Source organism: Crocodylus porosus, unplaced genomic scaffold (genome assembly GCF_001723895.1).
Source record: "Crocodylus porosus isolate Cpor-Errol unplaced genomic scaffold, CroPor_comp1, whole genome shotgun sequence".
Taxonomy (NCBI): domain Eukaryota; kingdom Metazoa; phylum Chordata; order Crocodylia; family Crocodylidae; genus Crocodylus; species Crocodylus porosus.
In genome coordinates this window covers 92,012,248-92,033,496 of record NW_017728886.1, presented here as the reverse complement: position 1 = coordinate 92,033,496, position 21,249 = coordinate 92,012,248, and the positions used below count along the sequence as shown (strand labels likewise).

Sequence of the window (21,249 nt, the reverse complement as noted above, 5' to 3'; positions counted from 1 at the left end):
GTGCTGTATCTTACAACTTCTCAGAGCAAAGGCATAAAGGAAAGATATGTATTGATTCCCTTTTGAGAGTCAAACTCTTAGGATCCTTTGAAAAACCAGATCACTGATGTCACCAAAGCTTAACAGGTAAGTGCAGGCTGGCCATGCTAAATCACACCATCTTATGAGTGCCTGACCTGCTGGGTAAGGATTTTTAGTCCAAACTATTTTCCCCTCTACTTTTTCCTTTCCCTTCTTATTCCTGAGCAAATGACATCCAGCCCTTCTGCAGTTGCACAAATAACTGGAAAGACAAAGAAGCAGGCTAGATGTGGAAGGTACTCTGATACCACTTCATGTTGCAAGACAAGGGTATGAACAAGCGTTAAAATCAACCAATTGAAGTTTAGCAACTTCTTTTCAGCTCCTTGAAATCCAAAAATGGAAGAAAACTGTACAAGTGTGCAAAGGACTGTCTGTGTGCTCTGCAGAGCAACCAGAAGGCCCCCGAGCATACATCCCAGTTTGCTTTGTAGTCTCTCTAGTGTGCTTGGAATTCGGTGACAGCAAACCAGGGTGCCAGTCAGGGCTGCTTGGCTGGTGGTTTTAAGGGACCATGCCCCTTCCTCCTAACCACACTACATCCCCCATAGCTGTAAACATATTGGAGAGCACACCCAGAGTGCATCTGCCTTCTTTTGAAGCTGGGACTCTAATCACAGCTGGGGGGCTTGCGCACAGGGCTGCTAGGACTCTGGTTGTGGGAAGCCCCATCACTGTGGTCAGAGCTCAGGGCTCTCGCACCCAGGGTGGGGGGTACTTTTTCTCCGTGTAACATTTTAGACGCCAGCATATGTGAGACTGCAGATACTGGTTTTGATGTGCCCGAGAGGGGTAAGTGCTCTCTGCTCATGTTGCACTGCATAGCCCTGCACCTGCAGCCCCACATATGGGGCTCTGAGGCCTCTTTAAGTGTTGCATGGGGGTGGAAGCGGCAAATCTATTTCCCATGGCATTTCATGAGGGTACTCCATGCAGAGTTTGCAGTTGTAGGGCCCACCACCACCTCAAGGGTACAGCTGTTCCCCCCCACCAGCTAGGACCAGCCCTTCAGTTAGGATCCGGGTGAAAAGGATGGATGGAGGACTCTGGAATAGCAGTGTCTGTAAAGTGGAGCAGTGGGTCATGAGGCTTCAGGCACCATAGGAGTGGTCTGGTAAGTGTCCATGGAGTGGAGGGTTTGGGTGGTTCCAGGAATAGTGGTGGTGAAGGAGGTGGGAATGGTCCTGGTTTGAGCGGGTCACTTTTCCCACCAACTCAGGCTGATGGGGCTGACACCTACACAGAAAAGCTGGTCACAAAGTATCTCGCTGGAGCGGAGTGAGGCAGGAACGGTACATACTAGGATGCTGGAGGGCTCCCCTGCAACTTATTAAATAGAAAAGTGTATAAATGGTTCCATCAGAGGTAAGTTCGTCTTTGTCTGACATGGCAGAGATTCCCATGACATCACCCATTCTTCATTTGGTTGAAGCCCTGTAAAGTCTTGTAGACTGAGTTGTCCAACCAGTGGAACTGTGATTCCACTGGTTGAAATGCAACGTTTGTACGTACCCCAAGATGGCTGCACTGATATGAACTCTGGCTACAGCATTTAATACTGCTGCAAAAGCCCATTCTCAGTAAATTGCCTCACATACTCAGGAGCTTAAGTAGATAATGTCTGCTGGCATGATGGTCTTCCTCCCTCATCTCCCTCCTGTGCCTGAGTATCATGAGACAAAATTTCATGGATTTATAGAGCAAAAGGGATAAAAGAGACCTGCTGGGTTCACCTAGTCCAACCTCCTGCTCAATTTGGCTCAGTATTGGTATGATTTGTTAAGTGAGAAACCTGATCCACCTTTTGTGTGATGAACTGCTGTGCACTGATACTGTATTTTCTATTAGCCTTTCAGAGAGCCCAACTATTGAGCTGTGCAGTACCTTTTAGGAAGCTCTGCTACCTTGCTTGCCCCTATATCAGATGCTTCCACACCTACTGCTTTGAAAGGTGCAGCATCATCCTTAATACTCTGATATTTGCTCAAAAGATGTTATTAGTCCTCATTAATACTCTCATATTTGCTCAAAAGATATTTACTCTCACATGCTCTCAAAAGATGCAGATTGATTTATTTCCGCTAACATGATGCTTTAAAAATATGGAGAGTTTTAAAAACCCCCTGCAATAAGACATCCAATAAGACATAATGTAAGGTGAATGAAAAGCAAACTAGACTGATTAAGTACAGCCGATAGGGAAAAAAAAAAAGAAGGAAGAATGAAAAACTTGCCTGCTTATACATGCAAACTCCCTTTCTCAAAGTCTTGATCAGAACTTAGCCTTCAAAGCACACAAGAAGGAGGCAGGATGCTTCATTATCAAGTGTTCATCAACAGCCCACACTCTCACATGACAGCACATAATGCAAATATTTACAGCAGGAAGTTCTCAGCAATGATCAGTCACCAATAGACGGCAGTGACTTATCAAATGGTAATCCCTGCTGTGGGAAAGCCAGCTGAGGCAGCAATTCCACACAAGAACCATATTCAGAAGGTCTTTTCCTATAATTAGCTCCAGTTTACAAGGCTGCACCAATGATGCTAAGTGTGTTTGATTAGTGCCATCAGGAGTCCATGTAGACAAAAGTCATAGCATTAAAACCCTAGAGGTTAGGCTGACAGTGGTTTTTTACATCTAATGCATCTCTAATGAATACTTCCAATTTAAGTGGAGAGATTTGTCCCAAGGCTGTACTATCCACATTCTACTTATTGTTTTTTTTAATGGTGATATATTCAATTTATCTTTTCAGACTCTGAACTTTTAGGAATAATGATTTTTTTGGTTTGGTATGCTGTTCTGGTTGCCTGTTCATTTTAATGCAGAAGAGGATAGTCACATATTCAGGTTAAACCATTTCCACACTCCCAGGCTTTGCCAGTAGCTTGATGCAGCTGCTCTCCATATCACTGCTGCAAATTAGCTTTTTAATGATTTTTTAAATCTGTGACCAAAACAGAAGTGCACTAACAGTAATTTTTTCTGTTTTGCCAGCATGGTATCCAGTGTAAAGATGAACACTCAGTTACAGCATTTAAAAAAATAGCAATAAGCACAATAAATAATCAAATGTTCCAGAGGTCACCAAGTTTTTGTTCACTATTGAGGAAACAGTTTTGCTCACATATACTTTGCTGACGAGCATGATGGAAATACACAGAAATACACATACACACAAGTAAAATGCTTTAAGGGTACAAAAAGTGAAGACAAGTCCAAAGCCAGTTGATGTTCCTTTGGGAACTGCTTGTATCTATTTTTACCCCAGCAAATCTTTAGGTCTACATAGTGCCCTAAATCCATGTGTACATCTTCTGCTGTAGAGTGAACAAGGTGAAGTACATAGCTCTTGGTTCCTAGATATTCAGACTCTCCTGGTGACTCATAAGATATAAAACAGGATGAGACTTTTCACTGACAAATGAACTGCACGGTTTCCTAATTAGTAGGAGGGGGAAACAGAATAACTGAGTTGTGAGATCACAGATTCCAAAGGAGAAAAATATACTTGGTTTAAGAAGTACAAAATGCCACTGAGTGTTAAACATAGGGTACAAAAGAAATGCTGATATTCAAGGTTCTCTTTGGAATTAGCGCAACATTTTACTTTCAATTTAATATGCTCTTGGAAGCATTTATATTGAAAAAGAATGACATCTATTTTCCACCTCTCCACAAGACTCTCTTACCCACTTTACTTATTTAAATGTAGCTCCTCATGCTACAATGGATAGCACTTTTTGTTGTATGTGCACAGTTTAGCATGCCTGGAGAGGAGATGGGCCCCACCAGGTCACTTTGCTCAAAGAATCACCAATGATGCACAGCATCTAAGGTGCCCCGACAGTTATAGTGGCCTCAGAACCGACTTGACTTGATTGTAAAGCATACAGTACTCAGAGGTCTCATTATCAGCTTAGACACACTATACTCTGAGGGCCCAAATATGCCAGTTGCTGACCTCCTTCCAAGAAGTACCAAGCACATGGAATGACCTTAGAGAATCTGCTTGGGTATTCTGGGATAATCAGCAATTGCAGCCACTTGTAGTAAATATCATGTCCATAGAGGGTCACCTATAGCCAAATGCTACCTCTAGTAGGATAACTGCTCCTGTGTGATCTTCTTTTCAAGAGATGCCAAGTTAAAATGTCCATTCATCTAAAATACAAAGCTCCCAATGACACCTAAGGTTCCCACTAAGTTCCAGCAAGTAGGGGTGAAAGTGTGACTCCATTCAAGTAAATAGTTTCCCTGAACTCTTCAAAGGAGTCAGGACTTCAAACTCTTCAGTACTCAAAATGAGGTGATGGATCATTATTGCCAGTATTTGCTTCTGCAATATTTCTCCCACCCCACCTGGGGCCTAATCCTGAGGCATTTCCTCTGGTAAAATTCCTATTGGCTTCAAATGGAACAATACCTGAGAAAGGTATACAGGGATCAGGTTCACAAGCAGAACAGAATATGAATCCTTTCCTTACATCCTGATTTAGTAAGCAGTTATTAGGCCTGGGTGACAAAGTTCAGGCCACACAACTAGTAGGGCCAGCACCTTAACTTGTATGTAGGGAAGTTTATGGCTGTTTTAAGTCAGCCGAGTGTAACAAAGCAACTGGATCATAGATGCATACATGTAGGGCTGGAAGTGACCTTTTAGATCTTCTAGTCTGACCTCCTGCCATGGGCAGGAGAGAAAACTGGGCTCAAATGACCTCAGCTAGGTAAACATCAAACCTCCTCTTAAAGATCCCTAAGGTAGGAGCCAGCACCACTTCCCTTGGAAGTTGGTTCCAGATCCTAGCCGCCCTGACTGTGAGGTACCTCCTGATGTCTAGTCTAAACTTACTCTCTAACAACTTACGGCTGTTATTCCTTGTTACTCCGGGAGGCGCTTGGGGGAACAAAGTCTCTCCCAATCCCTGCTGGTCCCCCCTAGTAAGTTTACAGACGGCCACCAGGTCCCCCCTCAGCCTTCTCTTGCAAAGGCTGAACATGTTTAGGTCCCATAGCCTCTCCTCATAGTCTGCCCTGCTGTCCCCGGATCATGCAAGCGGCCCTCCTTTGGACCCTCTCAATGCTGTCCACATCCCTCCTGAAGCGCAGCGCCCAGAACTGGATGCAGTACTCCAGCTGCGGCCTGACCACTGTCGCATAGAGATCACCTCCTTGGCTCTGCTTGTGATGCATCTGTGGATGCAGGACAAGGTACAGTTAGCCCTACTGACTGTGTCCTTGCATTGTTGGCCCATGTTCATCTTGGAGTCAATAATGACTCCAAGATCTCTTTCTGCCACTGTGCTTTCGAGAACGGATTTCCCCAGCCTGTAGGTATGCTGCTGGTTCCTACTGCCCAAGTGCAGCACCCTGCACTTGTCAATATTGAATCCCATCCTATTTTTATTTGCCCACCCCTGTAACCTGTCCAGGTCCAGCTGTAATCTGTCCTTCCCTTCTAGTGTGCCCACCTCACCCCAAATCTTGGTGTTGTCTGCAAATTTAAACAGGCTGCTTTTCACCTCATTGTCCAAGTCACTAATAAAGAAACTGAACAGTGTGGGCCCAAGGACCAAGCCCTGGGGGACTCCACTGCCCACTTCCCTCCAGGCTGAATATGACCCATCCACCACCACTCTCTGAGTACGACCCCTCAGCCAATTTGCGACCCATCTGACTGTGTAGGCATCAATGCCACAGTCACCTAGATTTTTAATGAGAATGGGGTGGGAGACAGTGTCAAAGGCCTTCCTGAAGGCCAGAAAGACTACATCCACTGCAACACCTGTGTTCAATGATTTTGTGACCTGATCGTAGAAGGCAATCAGGTTGGCCTGGCTGGACCTGCACCTAATGAAACCATGCTGGTTGCCCTTGAGCATCATCCCTGCTGCTGGCCCATCACAGATGTGCTCCTTGATAATCTTCTCAAAGAGCTTCCCCAGGATTAAAGTAAGACTAACGGGCCTATAGTTGCCCGGGTCCTCCCTCTTCCCTTTTTTAAAGATGGGGACAACACTGGCCTTCTTCCAGTCATCTGGCACCTGGCCAGAGCACCATGAGTGTTCGTAAAGCTGTGCCAGGGGCCCCGTGATAACCCCTGCCAATTCCCTCAACACCCTGGGGTGGAGAACATCTGGACCTGCTGATTTGTACACATCCAGCCCCTCCAGAAGTTCCCTAACTCAGTCCTCCCTTAAAATTCCAGCAAATTTGACTTGCTTAATGTAATTCATTGCTCAACAATGAAGAGTCCTGTCTGTTGCCTGTTACTCATGTAAAGTGGTCTCAGGAATTTAACTCAGACAACACACGTGAGATGAGAATATCATACTGAGAAATAAGGGTGGGTAGGTAACACTTTCCTTACCCTGTTCAGCCTTACCTCCAGCTCTTACGCTAGGAAAAGGGAAAAGAGCAGGGGCTGTTCATCTGATATTATTCTCTGGTGATCAAGGGGACAGGGATGAGGTAGATACATACCTACTCCCTAACTGCCATATGGTATGGAATGATGGAGGAGAACAGTAGTAGGTGCTTTTGTGACCTGGATGGGAAAAGATTCACATTCCCACTCTAGAATACAAGAGGTAGCTTCAAGTATTTCAAAAGACAGACATACTTTGTATACAGTATATTGTTTCTTTAAACCTGTGGCATAAAGTCATGTAGGATGAGCAGAAGATGGTACCACATTCTTTGGCTGGGAGTAATTCTTCCAAACCAAAGGACCCTCATGTTCAGTATTAATAGCTCTGGGCAGTCTGTGTGAACAGGAAGAAAATGTTACTGAATTGGAATGGCTTTAAAAGGGTTCCTGAAGTATTCTGAGTCATTCCTGAAGAATACAGTAGTGTATTTCTAATACACGAGGCACTGGTCAAGGCTGTTCCTGAATAGGACTTCAGGACTAAGTACAGAGACAATGAAAAAGCCCAAAGCTGAATTGATACAATCTTTTCAGGTTAGTTTAAACTGCATAGACTGAACCAATAAACAAGTGAACAGACATTCACTTCTGATTTCAGAAACGCAGCCACATGCCTGCAGTGGCCCAGGCCAGAAGCTGGGGAGTGCTAGAGCATACCTCCCTGCTTAGCTGCAGCAGACAGTTTGGGCCATGGCTAGACTGCCTACCCTGCAAGGCTGGGCAGGGGGAGGGAGAGGAGGGGTTGGCTGAAGAGATGCAAAGCATCCTGGGATGCTGGGAGACTGTGAGATATCTTGAATCTGGGACAGGAGTTCAATGAACTGATTTAACGTAAATTAGAGAAGTATGATACCACATCTATCCAGGTTTATCTTAAACTGGTTTCAGCCATTTTGAAAGTGGTTTATGTGCACTGCACTTCTGTTGTGTTACATATTTGAACCAATTCCTAATCGCTTATACCATTTTATGTGTAATTTCTCTCCTTAGCTGAAATGGGAAGATGCCGTTTTTGCTTTTTTAATTATTATTATTATACAGTATATTTAGTATGAAGATCAAGGTATGAGTTCCTTTCACACTTTCTGGTTTTCTAGTGAAAGCCAGAAGTGGTAGGCACAAAGGACATTTTTCTTCATTTAGTTCTTCCTATTTCAAGGCAACTGGATCATTCCAGCAAATGTGACCTGCTGAATGTACAATGAGGAGACTTACATTTCATATATACTAAAGTTATTATTGAACAAAGATTTTTAAAAATCAGAGCCAGCTGTCGAGATCTTTTTTCCTAACTACACATCCATTAATTTAAAATGAAATCTTTATATTTAACATAGAATATATTGCCTCTCTGTGTTAGATTTAGCAAGACTGACTTAATCTGATTGGACTAGAGGCCTGAATGCCAGGCATAAAAAATAATCATTGTAGCCTCTCAAAACTCCGCAGTTCATTGCCCTAGTTAGATGGACTAAACTTTCCAGGAAAGAACAGATCTAATCTACCAGTCCAGGCAAAGCCTTTCAGTGAGACTGGAACAAATCTCTCAAATGCAGGTAGGTTTTACATTAAAACAGGATCCTGAGTATATTCCAGTTCTGGATATAGTACATTTTCAAAAGCTGGGCATGCTTTATGTCCCCTGAGATCTGCATCCACCAAGGTGTAGTCAATCAGCAGTTATGCTCTGTGAAGGCCCACTCTATCACACATGCTTAAGTGCTTTGCTGGATCAAGGCCTACATGTCTCTTGCTACCAATGTGAGTGAGGTCACAATACAGCTGGATCCAGAACCCAAAGACAAACATGGAAATGCTCACTTCTCAATTATAAAAAGGTGATTTTAAAATAGGACCAATTCTCCTTTTCTTCCTTCTTCATAGTACCTGCTATACAATGATCTCAAAACCCTTTAGAGACACAGTATAGAAGTAGCATGTGCTTGGGGCAAATGGTGTAGATCCTTGCATTCTGAATACGGGTGCCACCTGTGGGTACCCTCTTCTCTCTGGGTAACTAATGACCATCAGCCACAAGGTATAGAATTGACAAACCCTATTTGGAGCTGGGACTACTGATAGGAACTGTCAGTCAAGACCACTTTGGCTGGAGGTGGTACTGATGGTCTGCATAGGGTATCAAGCACTCGTGGCCATTTGGGCTGGCTGTGTGTTGAGGCTGAGGAGTCTCTGCAGCCTTCCCTTAAATCCACTGGGAATCCCTGAGCTGGCGGATGGTGCTGTCCAGCTCCTATGGGTGTTAAGCACTGATGGACATTTGGGGCAGGCAACAGTTAAGGGCCCTATGTCTTCATCACTGTTCCTTAAGACCTTCAATCTGAAACTGGAATTTGTCAGACACCTGAGCTGAGGGTGGTGCTGCCCCAATTCTTTGCACAGGATAAGCACAGTGGCCATTCAATGGATTCATGGCTTGCCTAATTCATCTTTCCCCTCTTAAGGCCCATGAGAGGGACAGACCCAACCAAAACTGAGCTAGAAGTGGTGCTGACTAGTCGGCTGAAATTTGTTAAGCACTCTGCCTTGCCTACCCTGGTGACAGGTTTCGTATCCAAATCTGACTATCCATTGCTGTGCTGTGTTTTCTCTTTCCTGTCACTTCCTGTCCAAGTTACCTCCTCTCACTGCACTATTTTTTCTCTACAGCTGGACAATTTTGTAATGATTATAACAACCATGCAGTTGGCAAATGGCTGATAATGGATTTCTGATAAATAGTTGTCACTAGACGTCTGTCTCAGGCTGGGTGACCCACCTGGGGCTTTGGCCCTGAATAACTTGAAACAGGTCCCCCACATGGGTCATCATAAAAGCCTTAAAAGACCATGTGGGGGGAGGATAATTTTACAGAGAGAGAAACTGGGGCACAGAAAGCATGAGTGACTTTTCTAAGGTTACAAAGAAAGTGAACCCAGAGTCTCCTGGCTTATACATTTGTGCTTTCATCACAAAAATCCCCATTCTCCCTCACTCTAATATTTCTTCATCTGTTCAATGAAGACTGCTGGTGTGTTAAGGGGCAAACCTTCCAGTCTTTATTAGGATAATCCAGGATTGATATTCCTGAAGTATACCACAAAGAAATTAAGAGTTGAAGTCATAATAAATAGTCATAGAGAAATGCATAGGACAGGCAAGGAAAACAATAAATAGCCCAACAATCACTGGAAAGAGTTACAGAGAAACAGAAAAGACTGTTGTAACTTACGGGAGCAGAGCTGTTTTTCACTGTGACACTGGGGGTTGTAGCCCGTAGTGCCCCACTCACCCCATGGTAGTATTTGAAGCAGATCTTTGTTTCAGCTAAAAGAGAGAATTATTTTAGATTAGAAATACTACCAGGAAGAAATTTCATAATCTGTTGCACTTGGGGCACATAATGTCCACTCAGGAAGATACGCGAGTTGATTTTTGGAAGTAGAGTCATTTCTTTTCCTGCAACACCTGAGCCCCCATATTTCCCGTGGAGAGAGAAGTGTAGTGATTTGGTCCTTCCAACATACAAGAGATTAATCCTCCCTTTTCAGAGCACCAGCTACCAATTTTGCAAAACTATGTGCAGGCTTTAGACAGTGGGATAAAATCCCCTCTGTTACATTAGAACCGTGGTTATCAACCTGTGGTCCGCAACCCCCTGAGGGTCCACAGACTATGTCTAAGGGGTCTGTGAAAGATGACTATGATGAATCAAAAGTATGTGAATACCCATCCTTACAATTCAAAGGGGTCTGCAATTCCATTTGAAATTTCCAAACGAGTATGGACCTCCATTCAAAATTCTTTAGGGGTCCACAAATGAAAAAAAGGTTGAAAACCACTGCATTAGACAGAATAATAATAGGGACATAAAACCATAATGATCTGGGGACTAAGTCAGCTATTATTTAGTTTGGTCAGGAAGAAATTTCTCTTATGAGCAGATTATTTCATAATCACCTGGTAAGAGATTTCTCTGAAGTACCTGGATTTAGACATTGTCAGAAGCAGGCAATGGTACAGGGAGGACCATACTTCTGGTATTGTAATTCCAGTGCTAAGGCATTTTAAAGAAACAGTGTTAAGCCCTAGCTCTTTTTGGTGTATGCCAGTGGTGCTTAATCTTTAGGCCCCATGGGCCAGATGAGTGCTGCAGAGCCAGTCTGTACGCTGAATCAAGCCCTGCGCACCAGGATTGGGCCCTGGGGCCCAGCACTGCCTCTCTCACCCCTACATGCTGGGATTGTACCCCGAAGACCTGGCACCATCCCCTTTTGTTCCCCCAAGCTGGGATGGGACCCAGTGCTGCCCCCGGTTGTCCCCCCCACCTCAGGTCTGGATATTTGACAGCAGGGGAGTGGTACCACTGTTCCCCCATTGCCAGATTTCCAGACCCACGGGGGATGCCATAGCCCAGATGACATAGCAGCAGGTCAGATCTGGCTCACAGGCGGGGGCTGAGCACCCCAGTCTATTTCCTTTGACCTCATGGAGTTCAGGGTCAGTTTCTTGTTAGAAGAAGTAACAAGGTGAGGATGTTAGGTTTAGCAGTGGTTCCTCCCCCCACCCTGTTTTATTGTGACTCAAACAAATATACTAATTTAAAAAATACATTTTAACTACTGACTCATGAGATGGAAGAAAATGAATCAGCTTCTCGTTTAGTGGTTCCTATAGGCTTCATTCTATGATTTTGTATGGTTGTGTCCAACTCATCCAGCCCTACAGCTTGGCTTCTGGTGACCACAGCATTAATTGCTATGACTGTCAGAACTGCAGCAGCTGCTGCTCCTCTCACTGACAAACTTCCACCCCTGTGGGCAGCCACACAGGGCAAATGATGTGGTTCTGCACCTGGCTCCGACCAGCAGGGTGCCTTGTGGGTCCAATAATTTGGTAGCGGCACAAGCTGTGGCAATTAATGCCACAACAAATTAATGTTGCCACCATTCGCCACACAACCAAACTTCCAGACCCAGCAGGTTGGATGACATGGCTCTGTGGGTGGGATCTGTTATCCTTGTCACTCCTGATCTATTACAAAGAGGAAAAGTAATGTTCAAAGGAAAAAGACCAGCTTCCTGAACTGATCCAGAACAGAGAGGACAGTGGATTTTCATGACTTTCTATTACACTACAGGGAGATATCAAAAGTTTTCAATGGACTGAAGAATACCATGGAGATCCTCTGAACTCCAGCAACCCCCTATTATAGGAGAACATGCTACAGAATCAGTTTTTCCTATCCTTTCTCTTAACAGTCAATCTACAACTCTACTGAAGACTGTCAACACTGGGTGCTCCAAAATAATGGTAATGGGGACCATATAAATACAGAACTTGTTACAACTTCAGAAATAGGTACCACAGTAGGAACCACATCAGCCTGCTAAGTCAAACCCATTCCCTTCTCTGAAAAAGCTGACCATCAGGCACAGTGCTTAGAGCCATGAGCAGCCCTTTTGAAGTCAACAGAACTACTCCTATTAGCGCAACTTCTGGCAGCAAGTATTTTGGACCTTTAGGCTGCAAGCTTTTTGAGAAATGGACCTTTTATTTCCATGTGTTCTGTAAAGTAGTTAACATGATGTGAAAAAAAAAATGCTATCATCACAGATCCAAAGCTCTTACTGAAGGTGGCAAAAGTTGTGCAGGCTGGAAGCAGAATCTCTATAGTTTTGTTTAAAGTGCAGTGATTTTAAAAGATCCCACGTCCACTTTCAAAGCATTATAATTTCTCACCTGAACAAACCAGTCTTCTGTTTGGCAGCCAGGGGAGCAATTCTTTAGAAAGATCTCCCTGCCACCAAAATCATTTAACTGCTTGTGTGTATTCTGGCACACAGAAACTTAGGGCAAAATGGAATTCCAGTTCTGCACCAGACACCAGCACTTCCTTGTTTAACTGTTATGCCACTTGTGGCTGCTATCGTCAGTGAGGCACAATAGGACACAGCAGTGATGTGTAATGAATAGAGGAATACTGTCGCTGTAACGTCACAGAGCATATTCAGTACAGTAAAGCAACGGAAAGCAATACAGTTGTGGCAAAACAACACAAGGACAAAGCACGGATACTGTGTCAACAGATCATCATATTGAGATGTGGCAGTCAGAGTCTCTGAACAGCAGCCCTTGTACTACAAGCAGGACATGAAAAGACTGGGACACAAAAAGCAGAGATATTTTTTAATATTTAGGCCTAAATAACTTGCCCCATCTCAGCCAAAGACTGCAGAGCAGACTGGACAAAAAACCTACATAAATTCCTCTGAAAGCCTAACTGAATCATAAGTTTAAAAATCCTATGATCCAGAGTGATTTAGGTGCTTAAGAGCCTAAGGCTAAGTACAGATAGTCAAAAAGCCTGAGGTGGAATCGATTCAGTCTTTGCATGTTTCTCTAAGCTGCATAGATTGGACTGAACTCATGTTCTCTCTTCAGTTGGGGAAGGCAGGCAGATGCCTGCAAAAGCCCAGGCCAGAAAGCAGAGAGCATATGTGTGTGTGGGGGTGGGTACTAAAACAGTCCTTATGTCCAGCCTAAAATGGTCTTGGAGGAGTTTATAACCATTGGTCCTTGTTATCCCTTGGGGCGCTCTGGTAAACAGATGCTCCCCCCCGATCCTGATGTACACCCCTTACGTACTTATAGGCAGCCACCAGGTCACCTCCTGCACAGCTCCGAGTCTAGATGAGTGGGCACCATCCCTGACTGGCTGCCTGGCACCACCCCTCCCCACCCTCTGCTGCACCCATGTGGTGGGGGATGGGACTGAGCCCCCTGCCCTGGTCCTGGCCCCCCAAGCTGGGGTCTGCCTACATGGGGGGGTGGGGGCTGCACTATGGAGGATTTCCCGAGCCTGAGCTCCAGGCTCTTTCTAAATTGGGGAGCCTCCCAGCCTCCCCCAAGAGGATGGGAGCCCCACAATGGGAGAGCTTTCCCCTGCCCCAGCTCCTCTGCGCAGCCCCATCCCCTACAAGTCACTACCTCTGACTTATGGGAGGGGTGAAAGAGCACCCCCCCAACCCCTCCACCTTTTCCCTAAAGGTAAGCATGTGTTCTCTTCTAGGTTGGTGGACCTCCTCTGGCAGGCTATAAACTAGGCTCATCGGGGGAAGGGGAAGTTGAGGGCGGAGGAAATCAGACTGCCTGACCAAGCAACACCCACAACTACAGCCTAGCCTAGACCAACGAGCGAAATGAATAAACAGGTAAGCGACAGGGGCTGGGGCAACACTGGGACTATGGGGTCGGTACACACATCCACAGGAGGCCTCAAATGCCTCTACACAAACATTCGTAGCATGGGAAACAAGCAGGAGGAACTCACCCTCCTGCTAGCTGACACCAGCCCGGACATGGTGGGGATTACAGAAACGTGGTGGGACGCAATGCATGATTGGGCGGTGAATGTCGAGGGCTATAGGCTGTACAGGAGGGACAGGATAGGAAGGAGAGGTGGGGGCATGGCAGTCTATATTAAGGAGGAATACATCCTCGACAATTAGCAAGGAGTCAGAGGGAGAGCACTCTGAAGTGCTTTGGGTTAGAGTACAAGGCAGTCGAGGGGAAAGAGATTTAACAGTGGGGGTCTACTACAGACCTCCCAACCAGGCGGAAGACCTTGACCAGGAATTCTTAGGTCAGCTCACAGAGGTAGTGAAGGCTAAAGATGTGGTAGTCATGGGGGACCTGAACTTCCCGGACATCTGCTGGGAAGAGCAGTCAGCCAGGTCTGACCGCTCACGTCAGTTCTTAGACAGAGTGCAGGAGCTTCATCTAATCGAGGAGGTGGACACCTTGCTGGACCTAGTGCTGGCCACGGGTGATGACCTGGTGAGGGGGCTGCAGGTGCTCGACCACCTGGGCGATAGTGATCATCGCCTGCTGGAATTCACCATCCAGCGCAAGGCGGCAAAGGCCTGCAGTAAGGCAGCAGCCCTAGATTTCAGGAGGGCGGACTTCAATGAGCTAAGGAGGATAGCTGCGGAAGCGCTGAGGTCCCAGAGGGGAGGGGAGCCAGGTGTCCAGGGAGAGTGGTCACTCCATAAGGAGACGATCCTCCAAGCCCAAACGAAGGTAATCCCAACGAGGATCAAAGGGAGCAGGAGGGCACACAAGCCTCCATGGCTCACCAAAAGCATCTGGGAATGTCTCCTTGCTAAAAGGGAGGCGTACACCCTAAGATATTTTAGAAAATGTTACCTTTGGACTCTTGACTCCTAGTTCACTACTCTTGCTACAAGAGTCTTTATGCTGCTTCCTGGCTCCATACAGAAAATTGAGAATTGGTGTCATGTAGGAACTTTGCTGAATTGAAGAGATTACTACAGTGCTAGAAGTTGATCATATGCATGTTTTCAGGACTGGTATCATGTTTTAACAGGACAATTTGGAGGATTCACAGGCCTGCAGCAGCCCTGGATTACTAGAATAGATGTTGTCATCTCTGCTGTATTTGGGAACAGTAATAAAGTCTGATGAGCATGTTGTGCTGAAGATCAAGAAACCAAGACTGAATACCCATGCTGTGATTTTTTTCTGCAGGACTTACTAACAGCAGAGCAGCTGGTAAAAGTTGATCATATCACAAAAGCAAAAGCACATGAATACAGAGGATACCTGTTCTATAAATTATTAAAATCATAATACTTTTCTCCCCTGGAGATTTTTAGTTAAAAACATGGGATGTATAGGGAGGGATAGAGCAAATAAGCTTTTCAATAAATTAATTGTAAGTCATTTTCTTTAGTACTGTGTATAATTACGATCATGTTCCCAGGGCTGTGAATCTGGACTCTGGTTACCTACTCACTTAGCTAGCTGGTGATCAGTTATACTGTCTATTTCAAGAATAAAAAAAGACAGTCTGGTTTAAAAGGAATTCTCTCTTATTTGCAAACAAAATTAAAAGAAAAGGATGGGTAAATGGGATGAAAAGTACCTCTCTGTAGATGCTTTGAACATAAAAATAACAAAAGAGCTGGTGAGATGTTGAACTGAATGTATGATGGAAAAGGAATATATATGACTAACAAATACTATACTTTCCTCAGCAAAATTTAGGCACTAGTATAGTGTCTTTGGCAACTGAAAAACCCTCATTTAACTTTGAACTGAATGTCTCCAAAGATATCAAGGCAAAGAGAAGCCAAGCTAGTTAGGAATTCTCCCAGATGGGAGAATATTGGGTGCTATCATTACATTCTTAAAACTAGAGAAGTCTGGTTCAGTCAAAAGTCCTACAGCACTCACCTAAGGCTTTTCTGTAGCTTGTTGGCTTATAAAATTGGTTTGGAAACACCAAAAGAACTATGCTTGCCAAACCAGAATTACCATGAAAACAGACATTCCCACTGGATTCCAGGATATCTATTTTGGCTTATGGGCAGAAGTCAACCAAAATTGGGATGAAGATTTGTCTTATTTCTTATATGAATGTCAATCAATCCCAAGCTGTTGTTTTGACTGTGAGCTGATTTTTAAATCAATAATTAGTGGCATACTTTTCACTTCTATGGAGCTATAGCATTTTATACCAACTGAGGTTCTCATCTTAAGGCATAAAATTACGTAGTCCGTAAGCAGTAATTAGCTGTGATCAGAAGTTACTCCTAGGTACTTCTGAAAGAGATGCTGCCAAGCCTGATGTCAGCTTGCAGGTAATTAGAAAGCAATCTTAGCATATCTGAAATGAAGTGAGTTACCTTGAATGTTAGTTAGCTATCAGTATGTATAATATCACTGTTATGGGATGGTGTGCATTACTGTTCATGCTGGTTAACTACGTCTGAAATAAAGGAGATACTTGTAATGGGCAGCATTGCTTTGTCCTAAATTCAGTGTGCAGGCCAAGACTACTTGTTGTCCAGATCATTCCTGCACAAATAAATATCTGACAGTGTCATTTTTATCTCTGCAATCTTTAGTAACAGCTCACTGGATCAGATAACCAAGGTTATAGTCTCCTTTCAATTAGCACTAACAGCAGTTGTATTAGTAAAGTCTTCCAAGAGATGAAGTAATGTCTAAAGATGCTTAGAAATGTTCATGTGCATTTCATATTAAACTACTTGGCATTTTGCAAGCATCAAGGACAGAACAGTATTGTATTCCTTTTAAATTGGACCTGGTATCTGCATTATGTCATGTCATTTTACATCATCCCATTGCCTGCTGCAATGCAAAGATAAGAATAACATGGACCACCAATCACTTGCAGAAGAGATGCTTTGTGTGTGTTTGTCTGGGCTCTGAGGAAGAGAAGAGGAGCAAAATCAGCTGCATGCATGGTGCTTTTCCTGCCTCGTCTCCAGATACTGTGAAGATCCCTCCAGAACTGGAGTGGAATTTTCTGAAAAAAATTAGCTTTTCCGCAGAGAACTCTCCCTGCATGGCGGCTATTACCCTTTAAGAGAAAAAATGTTTAAATCTGGGAAGAATGAATCCTTTGATACATGCTGGGTCACTTCTTACTCTGCAATCAGGAAAAGTAACTAGAAAATTCATGTCAAGTATCAGAGCAACATTATTATTCTTCAATAATAATGCTGCTTCCAGATGTGTGGGGTGGGGCGTGGGAAGCTCTACCAGTAGAGGAAGCACATTAGTTTGAACCAGCTCCCCAGCATTTGTATACATCAGGTGCTTCAGTGGGGCTTTCTGGCACTTTTATACAAAGCTGATTCAATCAACTATTAGACAAAAGTACCAAAAAGCCCCAGTGAAGTGCCCGATCTATACAGACTTTGGACAAGCTGGGTCAAACTAACATAATGCCTCTTTTGGAATTAAGGTAAATTGCTGTTTTTTTACATCTGTAAGCAGTGTACTCCCTCTCCTGCTGGAGACTGTACTTCCTCTCCCTCCCTCCTAGCAATGTACTTCCTCATCCTCCCTCCAAGCTTGTCTCCATTAGTTTGACAAGCTGGGTCAAGCTAATGCAATACCTCTTGGGCTTAAGGTAAAGCGCTGTTATTTTCACACCTGTAAGCAGTTTACTCCCTCCCCCCCACACACATACCCTTAACCCCTTACATAGCATCATGCTTTTCTCTTGACCTTTTACACATAGTATAATCTTGTAGGCCTTGCTAATGAATTATGACTCAGAAAAAAATAAAGTATTAAAGATGGGAAAGATCTCTCAGGTCATCCTGTCCCTATCACCATATCTAACACCCTGACAGAATAGGATTGTTCTCAGCAGTTTCTTCAATACCCCTTCCCTTTAAAATATCTTCTTTCCTCCTTGTCTTCATTCATTCCTTTAGATCTACTTGTCAAGATTACCCTAATCTCCTTCTCCTTCACTCGGTATTTCACTCATTCTTTTAATCCCCTATTCTTCTCTTATTCTAAAGGTCAGCTTGACTTCAGAAGCTTAACTTTCACTAGAAAGCTTGGATTTATTCTCTTGGATATAAAATGCAATACTGCCAAGATTAAGCCACTTTCCCTTGATAGATTACAAAACCTCCTAACCTCTACTGCAGGGAAAGCCTAAGCAATACTCTTAGTCAGGACAGGGAATATCACTGTATTTTATTATTCAGCATTTTAAATTCCCTCCTGATGGGAAACTCTGATAAACATGAGCTATTTAAAAAACCTGGTTACAAGTTACTTGGATGACACTTTCTCTTTCAATTAAGCAGCAGGCTGACTAAGCTTTTCTGAAGATTAGTAAGCACGCAATGCCTATCAGAGAAGAAATGGCAGGATCCCAAATTGAGTAATTTATGATCAATTGAATCTACTAATAAAAGAATTCTTTCTGGACAAACCTCATACACAAAATATTAATGGTGTAAAATCAAAATTAATTATGTCAAGGAAGCTGCTCCATTGAAAGAATATGGGTATGTAGAGAAGGAAAGGATCAAATCTAATCTGGGGGAAAATGAAGGAAAACAACTGTGTTATGATATACAAAAACAGGTAGTTGTAGCAGTCCTATGAAACCAATTTTGTGATACTGGTGACAATACTACAATATTGTCTTCGGTTAGAGCAGTCATTGACAGTAACCACTGAGGGCGGTGGTAGTCATTGAGACTGGAAACTACTAAGAAAGAAATGAGAAATGAGAACCTGATGGTGTTTAACACTGAAAAATGTAAGGTTCTCCACCTTGGGAGGAAAAACCTGCAGCGTGCTTATAGGCTTGGCAGTGCTACGCTGGTTAGCATTATGGGCGAAAGGGACTTGGGGGTCAAGCCTGACCACAAGATGAACATAAGCCTGCAATACAATGCTGCTGCTAGTAAAGACCAAAATGCTGGCTTGCATCCACAGATGCTTCTCAAGTAAATCTCGGGACTTCATTCTCTCGTACTCAGCCTTGGTGAGGCCACAGATGGAGTGCTGCATCCAGTTTTGGGCTCTACAATTCAAAAAGGATGTGGAGAAGCTTGAGAGAGTGCAGAGATCAGAGGCCACGAAAACAGGCCTTATGAAGAGAGGCTGAGAGCTATGGGACTCTTCACCCTGGAAAAGCGCAGGCTCAGGGGTGATCTGGTGGCCACCTACAAATTTATCAGGGGTGCTCACCAGGATCTGGGGAAATGTTGATTCACCAGAGAGCTGCAAGTGATGACAAGGTCGAATGGTCACAAACTCCACCATGACCATTTCAGGCTGGACATAAGGAAGAACTTCTTTATTGTCCAAGTCGCCAAGGTTTGAAATAGCCTGCCACCAGAGGTGGTTCAAGCACCTACCTTGAACGCCTTTAAGAGACATTTGGATAATTATCTTGCTGGGATCCTATGATCCCTGCTGAGTTCCTGCCCCTGGGGCAGTGGGCTGGACTCAATGACCTATGAGACTGAGAGCTTTAGCTGACTTGCAGACTTAGACCAGCTGGAGAACGAAAATGGAACTAGGGGCTGCTGCAGTAACATGGGAAGAAGGTACTGGGGTTATTGCAGGGAAAGACAGATTAGACAGATTAGATGAGGAGTCAGAGCTGGGGATGGAGAAGGGCAAAAGAGTGGCTGGGAGTTTGGGGCAGAGAGCCATGGGAAAAGCAGGATTCAAACCAGAGGAGGAGCCCAAGGCAGAGATCGGTGATGAGATGAGGATTGTGAGAGCTGTCACAAATGGATCTTTATTCCGAAAATTACTTGTGTCATGTACCCAACTGACAGGCACAACTCAAGCACCTTTTCCCAGAAAAAGTGGGAAAATCAGCAGAAAAATCAGCAGTCCAAAACGGGAGTGCATAACTTAAATGGGGAAGCTGATTTTTCTTTGCTGGAATAGAAGCATGGAGGAAAGTCATAAGTTATAAACTAGTCAGGGGGGATCAGCAGGCATTGGGGAAGTCACTGTTTCCCCGAGCACCGCCAGGAGTGACCAGGAATAACGGTCACAAGCTGGCAGAGGGTAGATTTAGGTTAGATATTAGGAGGCGCTACTTCACAGTCAGGGCGGCTAGGGTCTGGAACCAGCTTCCAAGAGAAGTGGTGCAGGCTCCTACCCTGTGGGTGTTTAAGGGGAGGTTAGATGAACATCTTGCTGGGGTCATTTGACCCCAGTATTCTTTCCTGCCATGGTAGGGGGTCGGACTAGATGATCTGCTCAGGTGCCTTCCGACCCTACAACCTATGAAACTATGAAAGCATGGAGGCACTGGGTGCATCTATACAAGATGGTTTACTACACAGTAGACTAATCTACTGCACAGTAAAGTGTCACCATATATATGTGCATGGAATTTATTGCACAGTAAATCAGTATACTGAGCAGTTGACTATGACCTGCTGATACCAGTAGCAGATTAATCTCTCAGTAGCTACTGTGCAGATGCTGAACAAGATCCATTTTGCCTGGGGCCCCCATGTGCACAGGGCTGGGAGACAGCTACCCCTGCAGCTGGCAGAGTGCACATCGGGACTAGCCCCAGGCCCCCTGATACCGAGGGAAGCCTGGAGTTCCTTGTGACTGGTACAGGGGAGCTGAGCAAAGTAGGAGCAGCCCCGGACTGGGCTGCTGCCGTTGGGAGGAAATCTATGCCCAACAGGGCACATGTGTAGACATCTTCCCAGGCACAGTTTAGTGCACCTTACATTATTGCGCAGTAACCTTACTGTGCATTAATTGCACGTGTAGACAGCCAATGTGTTCTAATGGCTCCCAGAATGGCTCCTCCAACTCAGGAGGGATCATAGGAGCCCAGAAAGATAAATCTGGTAGACACACCAGCCGACAAAGCAAACCTATTTAACAATTTCTTTGCCTCCATTTTCCTGAGCAGGGACCAGATCAGCACCCCCACACCCCCCACCAGACCCCTGCAGGAGGCGCACCCAGGCCTAGGGTAAATGAGGATCTAGTCAGGGAACATCTGGAGGGACTGGATGTATTTAAATCCTGATGATCATGATGATCTCCACCCCAGAGTGGTGTGGGATTTATTGGAGGTCATTGAGGGACCCCTGGCATGGCTTTACGAGCATTTGTGGTGCTCTGGTGTGGTGCCAGAGGACTGAAAAGGGCCAATGTGGTTCTCATTTTCAAAAAAGGGAGGAGGGAGGACCCGGGGAACTATAGGCCAGTTAAGTCTTACCTCGATCCTGGGCAAGCTTTTTGAGAGAATTATCCTGGCACATGTCCACGAGGGGCAAGCAGGGGAGGATATGCTTAGGGGCAACCAACACAGGTTCATTAGAGGCAGGTCCTGTCAGACCAACCTGGTGGCCTTCTATGACCAGGTCACAAAATCCTTAGA

General features: G+C 44.7%; 1 protein-coding gene across 1 annotated transcript in view; it reads right to left on the bottom strand.

Moving 5' to 3' along the window:
* Positions 1-21,249, bottom strand: part of HECW1 (HECT, C2 and WW domain containing E3 ubiquitin protein ligase 1) — a 298,561-nt gene that overhangs the window by 176,293 nt on the left and 101,019 nt on the right. Inside the window, exon 4 of the mRNA XM_019539214.1 lies at positions 9,745-9,839. Within this exon, the coding sequence (XP_019394759.1) occupies positions 9,745-9,839 (95 nt within the window). The remainder of the gene's footprint in view (positions 1-9,744; positions 9,840-21,249) is intronic.